We start from the raw sequence: 21,013 nt of genomic DNA, 5'->3' as shown, positions 1-21,013 counted from the left end.
GTGCTTTGCATTCAAATGGCTATTGTTTCATGCATGGTCAGAATCAGACTTTGGGTGAATCACCAAGGGTGTCGCACCTTTCATCAGGTCAACATCATATCTACAGTAATTCAGTCGGCGCCTCGGATAATTCAGCCATGTCAGCCGTTATTTCTTGAACCATGGTGTGTGTCCTATTCACAGTAGGAATGAGCTCAGTTGTTCTCTTAACTAAGGCAGTGAATACATCACCCCTTTTGCTGTGTAGCATTGTGTGATCCCAATCTGTGGGACTGAAGTCAGTCAGCTACATCTGATTGTGGAGCCATATTTCAAAAACCTTCCACTGCCATCCAGCAGGCTTGGCCAGTGACACTTGTGGACACGGAGCTCCATACAGCTCATTCTGAGACAGAGATACAGAAACAGCTGCAGCCTCCTTTGTCCAGAAAACATGTTGTTAATCTAACCTTTCTACTTCCTAAATAAATTTCATACCATACTTTCTCAAACTTTCAAAACTTCCATCTGGTCCCTCATACATGTGATGTGTGGTGTAATCAGTCTGCATGTAACAGGCTGCTTGGGTGCTGTGAGTGCTTGTGTGCATGCGCTTTTTTGAGAAACCTGATGCTATGAGGACAAGAGGCCATTCTAATAGGACTGAATTTGGACTGCATTTTACCATTTGTGTGTTCACAGGCAGTCTGGTTACTTTAACCCATCTAAACACAAAGTTAACACAAAACCTAAATGACACATTAGATTGCTCCCTATCAAGTTAATGGGACAATGTTCAGATAACAGAAAAAGTGTTTTGTAGTGGTGTCAGCAAGTGTGCATGATGAGGGTGTGGTGTAGATTTACATCGTAGAGATGTCACCAGCACTATAGTTTTGTAATATCTGTCACTCTTCTAAGATGGTTTAGGTGATGTTTTGCTCACACGTGTGTGTGTGTGCATGTGCTGCAGGTTGCTCTGTAACTACAGTGTTGGCTGCTGCAGCCTCAACGCTGCAGTTCACAAAGTATGTTCAAAAGGAAACTGAACAAGCGGTGAGCGCTTTTAGCAGAGCGGGGTGAAATCTGAGTTGAACATGGAATGATACTGAGCAGCCTGGAGCAGAACTCTGGATGGAAAATCAGAGACAGATTTTTTTAAAGCTGTTGGAGAGAGTGTCTCTTCAGATGTCAGCCTTTAAAGCAACTGGCAGAGATATGGTGAATAATGGATGATATTGATTCTCATTTCCCAGTATATTTCTTGCATATAACTCAGCTTGATGGCTTTCTTTTACATATCTTAAGTGGATCTGTGAAAGCTCTCGCCTTTCAGTGCGCCTCTCCTGCTTTGTTCTCAGTCAATGTCACTGCTGTTTTTGCTTGTGGGCCTCGTTGGCAGGAGCACGTCCTCTAAATAAAGCGGATGATGATGTAGAGAGGGTCCCTCATCAGTCTCCAGGGTCATTTTCCTTATCTCTTTATGTGGAGGAATAGCTGGGTCAGGAGCTCAGGCAGCTTCATTGTGTCATGACCCCAGTCTAGTTGCTTTCAATGGCACCTGCCAGGAGTACAAAAACATTCTTTGTATCTTCTTGAGGAGGAGTGGAGGTAATTAGAGAAACAGAACAGAATCAAGGCAACACGCTTGCTTGTAATAACATAGTTTTATGAGGAGAGCATGTGGAACAGTTGGAAGTTGAGGCTTAAGCTAAAGCAGAGTCTGAACTTAAGGGGGAATCAAACCGAGACATCCTGTATCTCTACAATCTTATCCCATATCATCTTTAAAGGGTCATAAAACTAGTGGTACATATAACTGTATAGGTGACTTTGGTCTTATTTAGTCTTTGCAGAAACTATGATAAACAAGGGGGATTTTTTATTTCTGTTTCTCTGTCATTTGCCATGACGTCTTGAAAATTGTAGCTGAAGGTTAGCAGTAAGCTTTGCTGTGTCTTTGGATGCGCACAAGTAGGCAGTTGGCAGGGGGAAACTGAGAAAGTTGCAGATCCTGCTTTTGAATGTTGATTATTAACCCTTTAAAACCTGACCTAAATCGAAACCTAAAACCATCACTTGCTGCTCTCAGACGCCCTTCACAACTATGAGCAAATTGGTTTGATTTCTTTCAAAAACATGGGGCAAAAGGCAATGCGCAACTATGCACAATTTTTCAGAAAATTGCATTACAAAATTAGTAGATTTACATCAAAAAGTTTGGGAAAATTGTTCAGAGAACTAGTGTATATTATTATTATTTTTATTTATTTGCTAATTTGTAGGTATTTTTGTACTTTTTACTAGTTTCTTTCTAATTTGTTATTTTTTTCTTTAGTTGCTCACTTGCCTTTCTCCCTTGTTTTTGAAAGAAATCAAAAACGTTCATTTCAATCTGTTTTTAATTTTGAAAGGAGTCAAGTAGCTGGGGAAAGTCACAGGCAAAAAACCAATATGGGTTGTAAATGAATAGCAGTAGAAAATGCAGTGAGGTATTCTGAAGCAAATATTTATCTAACTGGCTGTTTCTAATAAATATTTATGACGATGTATAGAATGACAATTTAAAAAAAATTAGAAAGGGCTCCTTCATACTGATGAATCTACAAAGAATTATTTCCTCAATTAGAAGCTCCCCGTCACCTTTACAGAGCTTCCTAGTTTGAGCTCAATGTTAAGCTTTCTGCCCGCAACTTTGCAGTGTCGGTTCAATGTCACCGCTCTTCTCATCGCTGTGTCATTTCTGTTGTTACAGAAAAGCTCTAAAACCCCCTGTACACTACCTGGTGAGCACCAAACAGCAGACAGCTAAAGAGACAGACATTTCCCTTGTAGCTTGCTGTGGCCGAACACTGACCTTCAAACACAGAAGTTCTCATCGACTTAAAGTGTGTTGATACGTTAATGTTTTGTTCACAACTTCTGTCTGCTGCCCCCAAGTGGCCAAAATTGTTTATTGCATGTTAAAGAATATGCCCAATACAAGCATATCAAGTGAAAAAAATCTTACTAATATGTAACACAGGTGTACACAAGAGCTGCCTGAAAAAAATGGTTTGTAATTTTAGAGAATTAAACTATTTCCTCTAGGAGTGAGAGGTAAAAAAACCAGTCTGGTGCCAGTGTGTTATGTGCCTGAGCAGGACATAGTGGCCTAGCTTATTTTGAAAGACGGTGAGCAAATGGAAGCAGCTAGCTTTGTGCTATCTAAAGTCAAAACATGAATTAACACATTGCATCTTGTTTGTGTAATGTGTGGTGGTACTTCTGTCAAACTACAGTGAGTTTCCAGATTTCATCAGTGAGCCAAGGTTTGGTTTGGGTCTCTAAACATGTGTGACGGCACCAAACTTAGCTACACTGTGACAGATTCCAGGAAGCTGCCCAAAGTCACTGCAGGCTGCTGTTGGTAACAAAGACAGATTCACCACACAATTCTGTCCAAAACCATAAAACCTATTTTGTAAAACCAGCAGGACATATGTCATTTTAGGGGTTTGAGGCTTTTTGCCCTGCTCCCATCAATGCTAAGATAAACTAAACACATTTCTCTTGGCAAGACAGTGAATAAGCATGTTTTGGTGTCTGGAACCTCCGCAGCAGTCACCTTCTTATGGGGCGGCTGTGACTCAGAGGTAGAGCGTGTCGTCCTCTAATCAGAAGATGAGCAGTTAGATCCCAAGCTACTCCAGGCAATATGTCGAAGTATCCTTGGGCAAGAAACTGAACCCCAAATTGCTGCATCATTGCAGTATGAGTGCATATGAATGGTTACTGAGTAAATGGTAAATAGACTGCACTTGTATAGTGCTTTTCTAGTCTTTTGACCACTCAAAGCACTTTCACACTACAGGTCACATTCACCTTTCACATACTAGTGGCCGAGGCTACCATACAAGGTGCCGTCTACTACTCAGTAACCATTCATACACATGCACACTCCAATGACACAGCATTGGGAGCAATTTGGGGTTCAGTATCTTGCCCAAGGATACTTCAACATCGAATTGAACCACTCACCTTCCAATTAGAGGATGACCTCTCTACCTCTGAGCCACAGCTCTAGCAGGAACAAATTATTCTCATTCCGCATTTTCATGCTGCTGTATCAGAGACAGCTGTGGCCAGAGGTCAACACGATCTGTACGATCTGTATCCATCTCATCTCATGAACGCCATATCTTAAGAACACCTGGAGGGAATCCTTTCACATATGACAAATACATTTACTTGGACTCAACAATGAACTAATTAGAATCTGGTGGTCAAAGGTCAAAGATCACAGTGACCTTGTGTCAGTCTCATTCTAATGAGCATGATACCTCAAAAAGGCCTTGAGGGAGTTTTCTGAATATTGGTACAAACACACTTAAGAATGTACTGATCAGAATTTCATGGTCAAAAGTCTTTGGCCAGGGATACTCAACTTGCTTTGCTTGTGAGCCACTTTGTAAAAGACAGGAGACAAGGGGACAGTTGCAGCAGCCACACACATTTTTCTAGGATTTTTGGATTTTTCTAGGATTTTAGGACATTTCTAGAATTTTAGGCCCTTTCAAGGATTCTAGCTAATTTCTAGGTTTTAAGGATGTTTGGAAGATTTTAGGACATTTCTGAGATTTTAGGACATTTCTGAGATTTTAAAGACATTACTAAGATTTTAGGACATTTCAAGGATTTTAGGGCATTAGGGGGCTTAGCTAGGACCTCTGTCAAGGGGTGGGGGATCCTCCACTGGCTCTTTTTTGATAAACAAGCTCTATTTTGATGCTGTTTTATGTGCTCTGTCACCTTATGGATACTAAAGTACAAAAACAGCTGGCAGCCTGAATCACTTCACTTTAATCGTGATTTCGAAAATGGCTAGGGGGCCAGATTTGGCCCATGGGCCATTGAGTATCACTGTCAATATCCAGAAGGGTGACATTTGGTCAGATACTAAATTGCTGACACTAATCTTGAGGCTGTGCTTGTTGTAGAGATCTTCTGTGTGAAGCATCCATGTTTTCATAGACATGGGGCTAGAACTTTCCATAGCGGGGTGGCTCTGACTGGCAGGTGTGAGAGGATGATTCGAAGAAATGTCTTGCATTTTGTTTCTGGGAGGATAGTCTGTTCAAACTCTGCTTACAGGGCCATGTGTGGTCAGACTGCTGCTGCTGCAGGATTTTTACCTGAATGGCCCTGCCGGATGAAGCATGGCAGCATTGAGCATAATCAAGTGTGACAGAGAGGAGATGTCCCAATATATGCAAGACTACTCATTACTTTCTTCCAGTTGAAAAGTTTTAGAGTTTATACATTATTCTATCAGCATAGTAGCATGGTGGCATGGTAGCATTTCACCAGATCTGTACATTAAAAGCTAAATCAGATGTGGACCCTGTCAGGCTGCATTCTGATCAAACGGTGAAATAATGTTTTGAAGGATTTTGTGTTGGAGCAACCCTGCTGTCTCATGTTTTGGAAAAAACAGCAGTCAACATTTCTCCTGAGGCAGCTGGAACTAGGCCCTGGGTGCGCTGACGACAGGGTGCTGCTGACGGGTGTCTGGGGCTGAGAGACTGCCAGACATGAAAAGGGCTGAGTGGTGGTGGGAGGCTGCATGGGCACACTGGGCAGTGCAGGAGATTAGCCTTTCTGCGGAAAGAGCAGTAATTGTTGAGGGCAACAACAAAGCTTCTAGCTCTGTTATTGCTGAAAAAAGAGGCAAAGGGGAAGTAGGAAATACTATTGTAGTTTCGCCGCTGAGGAAGGAAGGGTGTAATGCTGAGGGGGCACTGTACAGACCATAGTTTTTTTTATTTAGCTAATTAAAAGATTGCTTCAATTTAAAAAATGTACAAGAAACTTAGCTGACAATCTAATGAAAATGCTGTTTTATTTCGGCACCGTTCCGTGCTCGGGCCCTAATAATTCCTTCAGTTTCAAGAGGGTCCTCGCACCATTCAATGCTTGGGCCCTAATAATTCCTTGGATTTCAATAGGGTCCTCACACCTGTTCGGTGCTCGGGCCCTAAATATATACGTTTAGAAATAAATAGTTTATTCAAAAGAATATCAGAATTAAAAAAAAAAAAAAGTTATATTTAAATTGAATAAGCTTTTTCCTACACTTCTTTTTTTATTTGGAAAATGGTTTTTTTTCATAATTCAAGATCAAAACTTTCAAATTGTATTTTTTTCAATTATTATTTATTATTATTATTATTATTATTATTATTTATTATTATTATTATTATTATTATTATTATTATTTTTCTTCAAATTAAGAAACTTTTTGGCCTTGATCCGGCTCCATACAGGAACAGAGGTCTATGAAAACTTTATGGTAGTTACTTCTCTATATATATCTCTTACTTATTCAGTCTCTTTTTCAAACTCGGTGCAGAATATAAATATGGATTGATGTATTAGTGCTGCTTAGGAGTAGACAGATGGTAATGAGTGATGGCACATCATTACATCCTGCCGTTCAAGGAGCTGAAATTAGTGTGTTCACCCGGGTGGTGTGTTCCTGTCAATGCTGATTGGAGCTGAAGGTGATAAAAACCCCTGTGTACTGCAGTCAGTTGACACAGTTGGAAATGCTGATCGTATTGTTCCCATTGCATTAAAAAGCTAAGGGGATAAGGGGGCATTTGTTTTGTTTTTTGTGCAGTGGCTGTGGCTCATCTCAAAGGTTATGTAACCATTGTTACTAAAATTGTAAGTTTTCAAAGCCTACATAAGTCAACTATAACTGACCAGACGAGAAATGATCAACAGACTTCATTAGTAGTTGCATCACGTTGAGGATATTATGCAGCAGCAGTCAAATATGTAACTAACTTGTAGTCCTGTTAGGCAACACCATAGATGGATGTAGTAGGTTGTAATCAGCACTCGATTTAGTTATATAGTATAGAATAGAATAGAATAGAAATACTATATAGATCCCGTGAGGGAAATTGTTTTGTTGCAGCAGCAAATAAGAAGGCAGCAACTTAATGAAATACTCGTTAAAAAGGCAAAATAATGCAAATCTATATTTACAAAGGAAGGGACCTAACATAGAATAGAATAGAATAGAATAGAATAAAATGAAATAAAATAAAATAACAATAATTATAATAAAGATATGTACAGTATGTATAGAGAACAAACAAAAAGCCAAAAAGTTTAAAAAGAGCAATAAAAAAAGAAGAAATTTGCAAATAAGTGTGCAAAAAGTGAAGATGGATGTGCAAGTGACTTCAGTGCAGATCGTGAGTTCACTTGCCACACAGACGGGAGCTGTTAAAAAGTCTTATTGCAGATGGGAGAATTGATTGTTAACAGTACTCTTTGTGACAGCAGAGCTGAAGGAGTCTGTTGGAGAATGAGCTCCGCTGTCTCTGAATAGTGTCATGAAGGGGATGGGATGGATTGTTGATAGACAGCAGTTTGTTCAGGGACCGCCTGTTTGTCACTGACTGGAATGAGTGGAGGTTGTGGCCAATGACAGATCCAGCCTTGCGGATCAGTTTGTTCAAACTGCTGGCGTCCCTGGCACTGATGCTGCTCCTCCAGCAGACTACAGCACAATAGATGGCACTTGCCACCACAGACTGGCAGAAGATCTCCAACATCTTGCTGCATACACTGAAGGTCATCCCCCTATTGTACACAGTGTCGGTGTGGGTACTCTAGTCCAGTCTGTGGCTCAAATGGACACCTAAGTACTTGTAGTTCTCTATGAGTCCAACCTCCTCAACCAGGATCTTGATTGGCGTCATCGTGGTTCTGGTCCTCCTGAAGTCAACCACCATCTCACATCTTTGTAACATTCAGGAGCAGATGATTCCTGCCCCACCAATCCACAAAGTCATCCACAAGCCGCCTGTACTCCGACTCCTGCCCATCTCTGATACACCCAACCACCGCAGAGTCATCAGAGAACTTCTGCAAGTGGCAAGATTCAGAATTGTACAGAAAATCGGAGGTGTACAAAGTGAACAGGAATGGAACAGAACTGTCCACTGATGTGCCTCTGTGTTACTGACCACCACATCAGACAGGAAGCTCCTCAGACGCACAAAGTGGGGCCTGTCTGACAGATATTCAGAGATCCAGTAGACAGTGGATGAACTGACACCCATCCTGAGCAGCTTCCCACTCAACAGGTCTGGTTGAATGGTATTGAAGACACCAGAGAAATCAAAAAACATGATCCTCACAATCCAGGTGAGAGAGGGTATGCTGCAGTAGGTAGACAGCATCATCCACACCTATATGGATCTGGTGGGCAAACTGAAGTTGATCAAGTGCAGGTTTTACCAGTGGTCAAAGATGGACCAGGACCAGTCTCTCCAGTACCTTTGTGACATGTGACTTGAGGGCAACAGGTCTGAAGTTACTGAGACCAGATGAGGTGGCTTTCTTCGGTACCGGTACTATATATGATGTACCTTTTTCCTGCAACAGATTCAGGTTGTAGATATGTTGCAGGATTCCAGAAAGCTGGGGTGTGCAGGACTTCAGGACCCTGGGACTGATGCCATCAGGGCCTGCAGCCTTGCTCTGGTGAAGGCTCTTTAGTTGTCTACTCACCTGGCCAATTGTCACCGTCATGTGGGATGCTGTGGTCCCTGAAGAGGTTGGAGTTGAAGTGTGGGGATAATGAGTTGAAGTGTGGGGATAATGATCCAGGGTGGGCGTGGGGAAGGCTGGGGTTGATTAGGTGCCTAAGGAGGGTGTGAAGAGGACAGATCCTGTGTGGGAGGGTCCAGCAGGGTGCTGAACCTCGAAAAAACATATTCAGCTCCCCGTGTGGTTCACAGAGCACATTCCAGTATATACATTCAGAGCAGTTCTGCAGTGCTTCATTGGCATCCTGAGTCTACCTTCTTGCCATCCTTGTAGAAACAGACTGTCTTTGAACTGCAGGGACATACTGGGGTGTCAACTAGACCAGAATGTGGTCTGATCTGCCAAGTGGGAGCAGGGCACTGGCTCTGTATGCGTCCTTAGCATTAGCGTCCAGAAGGTCCAGGGTTCTGTTTTCACGGGTGCTGCAGTCAACAAACTGTAAAAAGTTGGGAGAGCTGAGTCCAGGTTGACATAAGTAAAATCTCCACTGATTTTCACAAAAGCCTCGGGATGTTTGGTCAGTAGCTTGGCACCAGTGGTGTCAAGTAAAGCCAATTTCATAAAGCCCATATTCACAAAACACAGTTTGCCTCAGAGCTTTACAGCATATGACATCCCTCTCCCCATAGACCCTCACATCACCTAAGGAAAAACTCCCAAAAAAGAACTCCTGTAACGAGGCAAAAGAACGAAGAAACCTCAGGTAGAGCGGCAGAGGATGAAGAGGTGCGTATCACGTCACATGCTGCTGGCTCGCCAGCAGTATGGCAGAGGAGAACTCTTGTGGCAAATAATATGGGCACATACTCACGGCTAACATTTCAATGTCTGGAGAGCAGAGACATTCCTTAACAGTAACATGTAAAGAATTGCACCACCTTTCATTCACATACACTTCAGTCTCTCCTCCCCTCTTCTTACCACTAAGCGTCACATCCCTGTCCGCCCGTATCGTCCTGAAGCTGTGTATGGATGCACTGTGGTCTGAGAAGTCGAAGTGCAGCCAGGTGTCCATGAAGCACAAAAAGCTGCTCTCTTGGTACTCCTTCTGGATCCGAATCATTGCACACAGCTCGTCCATCTTATTTGCCAGCGACCTCACGTTCCCCATGATGATGGACGGGATCAAGGGTTTAAATCTCCTTCTCCTCTCTCTCAGCTTTGCTCCGGACCGGCACCCGCAGCGCCTCCTCTGTTTGTGTTTTAAATAATTTCCTTTACTTGTGTCAAGCTTTCCTGGAGACATTGCAGCACAAGCTGGTCAAAGTCAGCAGGCTGGCTTTGTAATGATTCTTTACATATGCATCTACAAGAAAGGAACAGAAGAATTATGCATATGTCATATTGAGATGTTTAAATCAGCCCATTCTCATTCTGAACTTGTAAAATACTGCCGCTTTGACAGTACTTTTGGCGTAAGATTGAGATGCCAAAATCCACCTTTCATACCTGCATGAAATGCTGCTGGGCATCAGCTGAGAATGTAACTGGACAAAACTGATTACGGTGTTATATATGCCGGCGGACAGCAAAACAGCACCTGCCTTGTCTGCAAGAAATGCAGCAGGACGGCGTCCGGTTCAAATGCTGCTGGTAACAACATAGTATGAGGAATGCAAGGGTGGGTGGCAGAGGTGGTGGATGGGTCCAACAACTTCTGGACTTTAATGCAGAAATCTGTTGTTTGCTTTCCATCTGAATGTGATGTTGTCTTCCCCTAACCCTAACCATCCCTGCCACGGTGTGTTTATTGATGTGCCAGCGTTGGTTGCCATGTGCTGTTGTTGCCTAAACACAACCACGTGCAACGTAATTCGACCATGTGCTTGTGTTGACATCACGGTAGCAGCAGCAAATTTTTAAGGTGCTTAAAAAAGTGCTTAAAAAAATTTAGAGGAATTTTAAGTGTATTGTGTGAACTGTCAATAATCTGTTTTCTCAGCTGGAGGGGGAAGTGTTGGTGACAGGCTCCTCATACTGTTGTGGATAAGAAGTGAAAGTCCGCTCTGGTTTATTTGTAGAGCATATTTATAAATGACTGTGTTTATGTGGACGAGAGAAGCTTGTATCTTTGTGAGGGCAGTGTAATCTGCTTCCTCCCATTGTTCTGAGCCATTACTCTCTCTGGCCTGCTTGTATTATGTGGTAAAAACAACACCAAATAAATGCCTTGAGGGCCTCATCAGTTCATTCACATTGACCTCACAAATAAACAAATCCATCATGTTCTAGGTAATTCAACAGTAAATAAAGTTTTTTTTTCTTTAAAAAAGAAAAATGTTGTGGAGACAGTTGCTTTGTTTTGGTCCAGTTGGTTTGTTTGCCAAGGTTTTTTCATGCTGTGTGCCTGGGCTTAATGGGGTTATAATAACCCATGAATACATCCATTTTTCTTGTTTATTAATTAGCTGCCATTGCAAATGTTTTATGCAAGATGTTCATTCCCACCAGAATTTTAAACACATTCTTATGCCCAGTCATCACATATTGCCACTTTTGCAACTTTGCAGTGGACCTTTGTGTCTACATATTACACTCCAGGAATCCTTCTGCAACTGCTGTACATTTTGGGATGGCATTACCATGATGTTAGGACAAGCACATGGTGGGATTCTGCTGCACGTGGTTGAAGAGATGTTTGATCCATCCATTGCTCTTCCTGTCCACCCTACCTGTGTGCATATCATGCAGAAGAACTACGCGGTAGTTTAACCCTTTGAAACCTGAGCAAATTGGTTTGATTTCTTTCCAAAACATGGAAATAATGCAGGTGGGAACTTTCGATAAAATGACCCAGAAATTGTCAAGAGATTAATGAAATGTACAAGAAAAGTACCTGAAAATAAGCTTTTCCCTGTCTTTTTTTTTTCAGTTCTATTTATTTCTTGCAATTTGTGGGACATTTCTTTCCATGTTGTTCTTTTGTCTTTTCCCCTTGTTTTTCCAAGGAATCCAACAAATTTGCTGAGCGTTCAAATGTTTAAATACTTTCAAAGGCGTCTGAATGCCTATGAAAAAACTGATGTTGATCCAGGTTATAAAGAGTTAACAGGTGGGTCTCCTGAGGTGTAGCCATTAGTGCAGAGCAGTGGTAGTCAACTTCTGGCCGTGGGCCATATTTTTCCAGTGATAGGGTCCCAAGTGGCCCACAGACCATTAGTGTCTTCAAATGAAGAACTAATGTCAATATTAGTAGATGATTAGATAAATACTGTAAATGCATTTCCAAATATGGCACCATTTCAATGCAGTTTTTACAGACTCTCTGTTTTGTGCATTTTAATCAGAGAGGAACCTGCATTTTATCAGCATTGGTCAACAGGAATTGGATGTCAGTTCTGGACATCAGTGTGAAAAATTCTCCATATTCCAGAGACATGAGTGGCCAATGTGGCAGTGTGTCACATGATGCAGTTGGTGTCTGGATTTTGTTTTACATTCTTAGGCACTGCACATGTGTCTGACGTGTCTCAGCGTGGTGTGAGGCAGGTCAGTGTTTGGCCAGACAGAGTAATGATGGCTGAGCAGTGTGAGGCCGGGCTAATCAGTTCACACAAACCCCATGGGAGCTGCTTAAGTGGACGGATGTCTGTTAGTTTTGGACTATCTGCTACATAACAGACCCATTTGGGCAGAGGCAGCTGCTCTTTCATTAATCATGTTGACTCAAAAAGTGAAAACTATAAATAGATGTGCCTGTTTCCATTGTTTCTCAGGTAATTAGTCGGCCACTCCTAACTGTTAAGCTCCATCTGACCCTCAGGCTGAACCTCATGTTTGTCTTCTGATAGGCACTCCTGGAACATAACATAACAGAAGGAAATGACCCTGCCTCCAGCAAAATAATGAACCTAGACAGTTGTGAATGGGATCAAGTTTCTACTGCCTAAAAACCTGAAAACTTTCAGAGGATCAATGAAAACCAAACCTTTGGAGATGTTGTGGGCAGAGGCATCGCCAGGAATTTTGGGCCCCATGAAAACATATCTCATTGGGCCCCATCACCACGGCCCAAGCCAATCCTGCACAATTGTTATAACCACACCTGCATTACCCAATGACCCATTAAAAGCAATAAATAACTATAACTTTGTTTTACACCCCTGATAATTGTTGAGTTAATCTAATATTTTTTCAGCAAGATCTGCTATTTATTTTTACAAACACAGAGACACATCACATCCCTGCTGTCGGTTTGGAGTAGTCAATTGACAACCACTAGAGGCCTTTATGTTTACCTGAACTCAAAATACCAATTTCCCAAATTTCACTGTCTTTACATAGCAGTTATGTGCATATGCTTTTTACCTGCCTACCATGCACAATACTTCCCTTCAGACTGTCCACCTCTTTAAACAAGATTATTTGAAGCCAAGTGACTTGTTGAACAACAAGGGCTTGTTTTGTATAATCTAAGCCCTCAAAGTGAAAAAAAATTCAAAAAAACTACAGTTAATTTTCAGTCAGATTCAGCCACACTTGATGCTATGACCCTAAAATTATCTTAGTTTACTTATTTAACACTAATGGAAATAATCTTACTTGAAATTAAATATACCTTGTTTGTACGGCATTAGCAGGCTTTTAAAGCTAGAAAGTGAAGTCAGTTATATCATATGAATCTAGAGATTGTAATAAATCCGTTGGCTAACTCACTGGGAAATTAGCTAAATATCGCTCCAAAGTTGACTGACTTTACCGCAAGGTAATATCTATAAATATAATGTCATTTGAGATTGTACCTATGATGCTGAGTAATTTATGAATATAATGAACTTTTAAATAAAATGCAAATATAATCCAAGCTAGACTCCTTGTGGCTGACTGACTTGAACCTTAATTGCTGGTATTAACTTAAACCATTCTTAAACTGTGTAAGTTGTGCCCAACTTTCTTTTGAAAGAAAGTCGTTAAAAGTTGCTCTTTTAACTTCAGCTTGCTTCGTTTGTTTCTCTTTTCTTTCTTTACTTTTTTGATACCCTGACTTCGTTTTTTTGGGGAGAGACATGGTGCTGCAACCTGCAACATCACTCACTCTCACGCTTGACTGACTGCTGACAGATCAATCCAGTCGACTGGCACCGGGCGGACTAAGCCATTTTGCACATTTAGTAGGGGTGAGAGAGGCCTCTGAGAGAGACACATTTTTTTCCAGAAGGAATTCTGAAAGAAAATCCCAGAAAGGAATTTTGTTTATTTATTCAGACAATTTTAGTTAACCTGCAGTTATAACTTAGAGAGGGAAAAAAATGGAAATAAAAAATTAATTTTTTATTTCAGGCCCATTAAGGGCCCTCCTCCCCACTGGGGCCCTGGGTAGTCAATCCCACTTTTCCCCCCACAACGACGCCCCTGGTTGTGAGCAATCTATTCATGTTGTGTTTATTATAACACATTCTTATCCAAGTCTTTACATGTTGCCACTTTGCAGTGGACTGCACATCTACATATTATGCTCTAAGTATCCTTCTGTGTCTCCTGATGCTAAAATGATGTCAACATAAGCACATGGTGGGATGACCCTGCATATGACTATGTTTAGACTACAACACATGGCAGCCAACGTCGGGATGTCAACAAATGCACATGCTGGCATGGATGGTTAGGTTTAAGCAAAATAGGCACATGGTAGGTGTAGAAAAAACACAAATTCAGACAAGAAGTGAAAAACTGACTCCAGCATCAAAGTCCTGGGTTTGTTAGAGGTTGCAACATATTTTTATCCCAAGTCAACAACACAAGCACAAGCAGCAACAACAGCACATGGCAGCCAACGCCCAGACGTCAATGAAAGCACTAAGTTTAGGCAAAAGGGCAGATGTTAAAGTGTGGGAAAAAAAACATCACATTTAGAAGGAAAGTGAACACTCGATTCCTGAATGTAAGTCTCCTGACGCCGTCCAGCAGCGCATCATGCGAATGCGACAGGTTCTATCCAGCCGCCTTCTCTAGTGATGCTACCTGTCTGCGTATAATGCAGATGTGGCAGGTTCTGTCTGGTGGCGTATAACAACCCAAACAGTTCTGTCTGGCTGTGTTCTCAGCTGACAACTTCCAAACGTGAAAGGTGGCTTTTGGTTGTTGAGATCTTAAGCTGAAAGCACTGCAAAAGCAGCAGCATATGATGACTTTTGAATGGGAACGGACCTGTTTATTCATCTGTCCTTAGAGCTGATAATAATGACAGGACACGCATGTTAATTACCTTCTTGTTGGGATTAGCGACAGATCTTACAGACAGAACTGAGACTCATTAAATAGACTGACATTCAAGTCTTTTTCAAATAGGTTTTGGACAAGGACATGCTTTGTAGAAGATTTTTTTGAAACACAAATGTTTGGGGGTGTAATAAGAAGTTGCTTTTACTTTCAAGGGTCCTCTTCTCTAACCTTGACACTATTTTCTGAAGACAGTGTTTATGAATTATGCAAGATAGCCTTTGCTTTAAATGATGGCGCACTGAATTTTGAAGGAGCTGCAACTGAAACTGAATACAGCCAAGTGAAATATAATAACTTTAACAAGTAAGTGAAGCTCTAAGCAGAGCTATTGAAGGCATTCCTTGCAATGGTTCTTTTTTTATCTGAATGTACATTGTGTAGTGTGGGATTAGCATAGTTGAGACATATTATACTTGGAGGTGAATACAATGGCTATTACATCAAGGAATAATACATGACACAGCTTAATCTGATCACAAGGCTTTGTTTGACACCCGTGGATGCACTCTCTGGTGGAACTGTTTTTAATTACATGAAATAAGCTTTATATTTCATCAGGAATTCACTATGAATTATAATAACTCTGTGTGTGTGTGTGTGTGTGTGTGTGTGTGTGAGACAGAAGTGCATCTGTGACTAGATGCTTTTATGCATCCAAACAGTTAGAGTTATTCTATTCTTTCAGTATTTACTTTGATTTTGTTGACATAAATTAAGTTCATGTCTTCAGAGTTTTGAATTCAAACTTCATTTCACGGTAGTGTGAATATGAAGAATATGCAAATGTGTACAGCAAAGAAGCCAACAAAGGTTTATTGAGTTGAAAAACAAAAGGTCTTTGTCAGAGGCTTTTTTTCAAAGGGAGCAGAGAGAAGTTTGGTGTTTATGTATGTGTGTGTGTGTGTGTGTGTGGGTGTGTGTGTGTGCGTGCGTGCATGTGTGCGTGTGCTGCAGCCTTCATGCTAATATGTGGATGAAAGCAGCAGGGTGATGTGGCTGTGGGTCTGATGAGGAGGTGATGGGGAAGCTGATGAGCTGTTGGTGCTCTGCAGTGCCAGGTAGCAGCAGTAGCAGCAGCAGCAGCAGCAAGAGAGAGGGAGGAGGGGGGGACAGCTATAAATGGTAACAATAAGATAAAATATAACAACAGTGATAGACATAGAAACAAAAATTGCAAAGTGGAGATGGTTTTAAGGAAGAGCTTTTACTGGAAGTTTGCTTTGGCAATCTTTCACTGAATGACTGAGGGAGCAGGTGGACCACATTATGAGAAAAACAAGAAACATAGGGCTTTTATTTTGAAATGGAAAGAAGAAGCGTTGAGTTTATATATTTATATATTTCTTTTATATATAAGAAATATATATATATATATATATATATATATATATATTTCTTGTCTGCTGAAGACCTTGAAACTATTGTAAAAGGTGTTGCAATACCAATGTGATTATGATTATGTGATTATGATAACACCAGTTTTACTTTTTTTTTATTCAAACCACAGGCATTACATAGACAAAATAGGCAAGACTCCTGTTCTCTAGGATGTTGTGCAGCTGAGCAGCAGCAGAGCCACACCTGTCGCAGCGCTGCTTATAACGATAGTGTTACTGCTCAAAGAAAGGGAATTAGAGGAAATGCAGCTTTTGGTACTTCTGCGTTGGCATCATTTCATTATCATTAGTAATTTTGTTAGACTGAGCATGTTAGCTGATGTCGGCACAAAGCATTGTGACCTTACAGGACTGTGAGTGCAGCTGTGGACTAAAACCAAATAATTTTTTTATTCCAGTTGTTCATCTTTTGCTCTGATGAGTGATCCAGGAGAGTTTTATGTTTATCCAAGCCCCAGTGCTCCTGCTGCCTGTTATACAACATTGTTTCAAAATGAATGTGATTTTTATTTTCTAAACCCTGCATGCCCCAACTACTGACTACTTGTCAATCTGTCACGCTTCTTGTTCTTAACTTTATTTATGGACTGCCATGACATTCAATGAAAACTATTTATAGAATAAACTGCATTTTTCCCCAGACTGAAGTAAAAAAAATCCAGACATAAAATGTGCTGCTGTATTCTGGTAACGTGACTGCTCCTCTGTCGTCAGCTGTAGAACTATTAAAGGCGCCTCTGAGGCCTGGTGCAGTCTACCATATGTTTCTGTCTGACTGCTGACTGTATTCACTTCCCTCTTCAGGCTTCTGTCGGTTCCATTCAGTGCAGGCACAGAGGATTTACTGTTCAACTGTTTTTATTCCATCAGTCTTGTGTGTGCTGATGTGTGCATTTGCACATGTGTCTGGGCTGCAGGTCCAGCTATGTCTGCTGAAGACCTGCTGCAGAGCTGCTGTGCTGCTGGCCAAAGATGGGCCTCAGAAAACCATCACTGCAACCACATGCCCCTGCTCAACACTGACCAGCACTCCACATGCAGGTAGATGACAATGTCCTAAAATTCACATTGTGATGTTACTTTAACAAATATTTCAGGAAGTTTCTTTTGAGGAGGAAATATACAAAACATTCATAAAATTTTACTGGGTGGAAGAAACAGTGGGTACAGCCAAACAACCACAATGCCTTTTTTAAAGAGGTGCTAGGAGAGGTTTCACAATTTTGAATCGAAAATCAATCAAGTTGAGTTTTCCATTTTGATAATTTAAAATCCAAAACAGGATGTTTGATCCTTCTAATATGTTTTTTTTCTCCAGCCCAATCTACTTGCATGCATCTGAGTAAAAATAACAATGTAGAATCCCATTCTGGCTGACATTAAATGACTAAATTAAAGGCCATAAATCATACTCATACTTACGGCCGTCAAGGTCCTGATGTGTGGAAAGTTCAATCATTCCACAACCAGAAGCCATGGATTACCAGAACCATCCAAAAACTACAGACTTATTATAAAGACGCAGCCAACAATGTTAAAACACAATAAAGGGTTAAATTGCTACAAGTTAAACTAGGTGATAGGATCTTACAGGAGTTGAACGTTTCATTATTCTATAAGACAAAAAAATAATTGATAGAAAATGTACTCAACAGATCCAGAGGAATAGATGCTCACCTTTACTAATGACACAGATAACACATGCACCCCACTGACAAATGAGAACGCTATTTAAAAGTCAAGAATTTAAAGGCTGCGCTCATTCATGATTACCATCTTGGCCTCACCTTTTGAGATAAAATCGACTTCTTCTTTTTTGTGTGCATACAACAACAACAACAACATAATTTTTCATTCAGTAGTATAGTGTGGGAATGCATATTTGTGTGTGTCAGTGTTGCAGAGAAACAGTGCTGTCTGAGCTCTGTAAAGGAGAGCAAGTGTGAATCAGGTATGACTTCAGCCAGAGGAGGGGACACCTGTGGAGTGGAGGAGGATCAGTGCACAGATGACTTCTACCAGGTATACCACTGTCTCACCACTATGACAAGTAAATGTTTGTTTTTGTTTTCAAATGTTCAGGCACCCAACCAGAGTTTTCCTCTTCATTTTTGTTAGATAGTACTCAGGAGGAGAGTAGAGAAGAGCAAGAGGGAGATAGTTGAGTTATGACTGGAAAGAAATGATGGCACACACATTTTCAAGAGATCAGGTTCTCCTTAAAACACATAACACTGAATTGATTAAAAGTAGTAAGGTCTTCCTCTAGAATAAAAGGTTAACTGTTTTGTGAAGCAGTTATTACTCACAAATAGTTCAAGACAACCAGTAGCTGGAACCAGAGGCAGTAGTGGAGTACTGTGAACTCTTTGGAGCTGCCACATTAACATGGTGAAAATTGAGTTTGCCATCTTGTGTATTTTATACAAAAAACATCCATTGGAATGCACTGTTGCATTCCAATGGATGTTTTTGTCACTGTTTGACCAGAGTGAGATTTCAAGTTCAGATACCTATCCCAGCAATGAGGCCTCTTTTGAAGGTTCGACAGTTGTTGTTGTTTTTTGGGTTTTTTTTAATGGCAAATATGTTAAATACATTAAAAAAGAACATGCAAAATGTCTCATGTCTGTGCACATCCTTCAGACATACGAACATAAATAATATGAATACTTACATATTGATAGGAAACATGTCTTTGCTCAGAGTCAGCCAGCATTCCCCACTTGTCCAAGAGGAAACCCAGTGGTTTGGCTCCGGAGCCAGCTGTTCATGAGATGAAGCAGCAAAGTAAAAAAAAGGTGCAAGTCTGGCTCTTTTTGTGTGACATGTGGTTTAGCTTGAGGCAGCAGCTGAAATCCAGTATGTTCACAAGGATCAACTAGCCTGCTTGCCTGTTTAGCTGTGTGTGTGTCCCTACCCTGGTTACAGAACAGGGCTGGTGGAGGGCAGTTAGTGACACACTGCTAATAGGCTCTGTTGTTGTGTCTGGATGGGCAGGTGTGCTGCAGCTGCTGTGCTCTTGGTTTGCGGGTGCGCAGCGAAGGACAGGGTTGCGATGCTCACCAGTACCTGGGCTACCCATGCGGTCATGTCTTCCTCACCTGCTGTGAGGAGGAGGAAGGTCCGAGCCAGATCCTTCTGAGGAGAAAACAGAAGCACAGAACAACTTCTGTGTCCAGAAAAGGTATGTTCTCTCCAACAATGTTTCACTGAAAAGGAAAACACATTCATCATGCACATTATTGGTGCGTCACTTGAGAACCGAGCCAGACCAAACCGGTCGTGTCCACATGGTACGCCACAGGGGGGCTTCACATTGAAATGCTGCTAGTAATGACATAATATAAGGAGCACATGGGCATCTATAGGGCAGCGGAAGGGATGTGGATGGGGCCACCAAAACCCAGATTTTCACCCGCGAGTCCAGTGTTTGCTTCCCATCTGAATGTGACAGTGTTTTTCTACACCTTACCAGGTGCCTTCCACCCCTAATCCTAATCATCCATACCAGCGTGTGCTTTTGTTGATGTCCTGGTGTTTGTTGCCATGTGCTTATGTTGCTGAAACATAACCATGTGCAGTGCAATCACATCATGTGTTTGTGTAGTCCCAGAATGTAAACAGCAGATGCAGAAGGATACCTTGAGCGTAACATATAGATGCTGGAGTCCACTGCAAAGTGGCAACATGTGATGACTTGAGAATGTGTTGGAAATAAATCCTGCTGACTTTCATATATTTTATCTGGAAAATTTGTAATTCATTGATGCAGCCCCTTGGACTTCATGTATCAATTTCACAACATGTAGGCTATTTTAACTGAGGAAACTTACATGAAGACAAGATGTATGAATCGTTCCAATCATGCACTGAGGTCTGGGAATTAGTGAAGAGCAACTAAAAACTGATGTTGTTTTGACGTTTCACTTTGACGATTTCAAGGTTTAAAACAAGTGGCAGAGAGATCTGTCCAGCATGAACCCAATGATCCATTCAGCACAGCCATGCTCATCTCAAAACAAGTCCGATAGATCTTTTAGGTATTGTACAAACTGGAAATGTCACTTTGACAAATGTCACTTTGATTAATTCTGCCTCCTCAGCATCTCTGCCAACAAAGTATATTTACTGTAAGTACGTTCAGAGGTTCAGAATGAACATGCCTCTAAACAAAAGCATTCCAGTAGCCTTATATCTACAAAAACATGGTTGAACCAGTTTGTTAGTGAACAGTTGTACGTGTGGACAGTGCACTGGCCTCTCAATATGACCTATATATGTTTGCAGGTGGACGCTTCAAGAGAAACAGTTAGCCTGTTTCTCATCAGTGACATCAGATGTGTGTTGGCTGAAATAAGACTTTACAAAGACGCAACACTGTATTTGCAAGAGTGTTTGTCTGTACTCTCCTGTGCAGTTAGAGAATAAAATACCTTTTAGAAAAGCACAAGAAAAAGTCTTAGCTCAAGAGCTGAGAGCTTTTTCCTAAATCATGGATTTGGGATTTGACAGAACTTTATTTAGCTTTTTAGTTTCTATACTGGGAGGAGACACACATGTGCTGTTGATCATTAGTCAGCCTCTGTGGTTTTCCTTTAATGGGAATAGTTGTATCCCAGTGTGATGGTGAGGTAAGGTCAGTCTCCTCAGTGCCATAACCTGTTATTTCATTCAACATCAGAGGGATTCCTTCCAGTCCGCCTTTAATGGGCTCTGCTCTAACCATTGACTGCAGCTCATTTCCTTCAGCTTTAAAAGGCTCATTTGAATGATGTCATCCTGAAGTGGGAATCAATTAACCT

The 21,013-nt window shown here is 41.2% G+C and overlaps 1 protein-coding gene across 2 annotated transcripts in view; it reads left to right on the top strand.

Moving 5' to 3' along the window:
* The window catches only part of LOC121956876 (fibulin-2-like), a 73,050-nt gene that overhangs the window by 12,168 nt on the left and 39,869 nt on the right, over nt 1-21,013 (top strand). For both annotated transcript variants that reach the window (XM_042505302.1, XM_042505311.1), the window contains 3 exons: nt 17,126-17,249; nt 18,104-18,230; nt 19,209-19,395. In XM_042505302.1, the coding sequence (XP_042361236.1) occupies nt 17,126-17,249; nt 18,104-18,230; nt 19,209-19,395 (438 nt within the window). The remainder of the gene's footprint in view (nt 1-17,125; nt 17,250-18,103; nt 18,231-19,208; nt 19,396-21,013) is intronic.

The sequence above is a fragment of the Plectropomus leopardus genome, chromosome 2 (assembly GCF_008729295.1).
Source record: "Plectropomus leopardus isolate mb chromosome 2, YSFRI_Pleo_2.0, whole genome shotgun sequence".
Classification (NCBI taxonomy): Eukaryota; Metazoa; Chordata; class Actinopteri; order Perciformes; family Serranidae; genus Plectropomus; species Plectropomus leopardus.
Note: the sequence above shows the minus strand (reverse complement) of the source record. Positions and strands in the feature narration are given on the sequence as shown.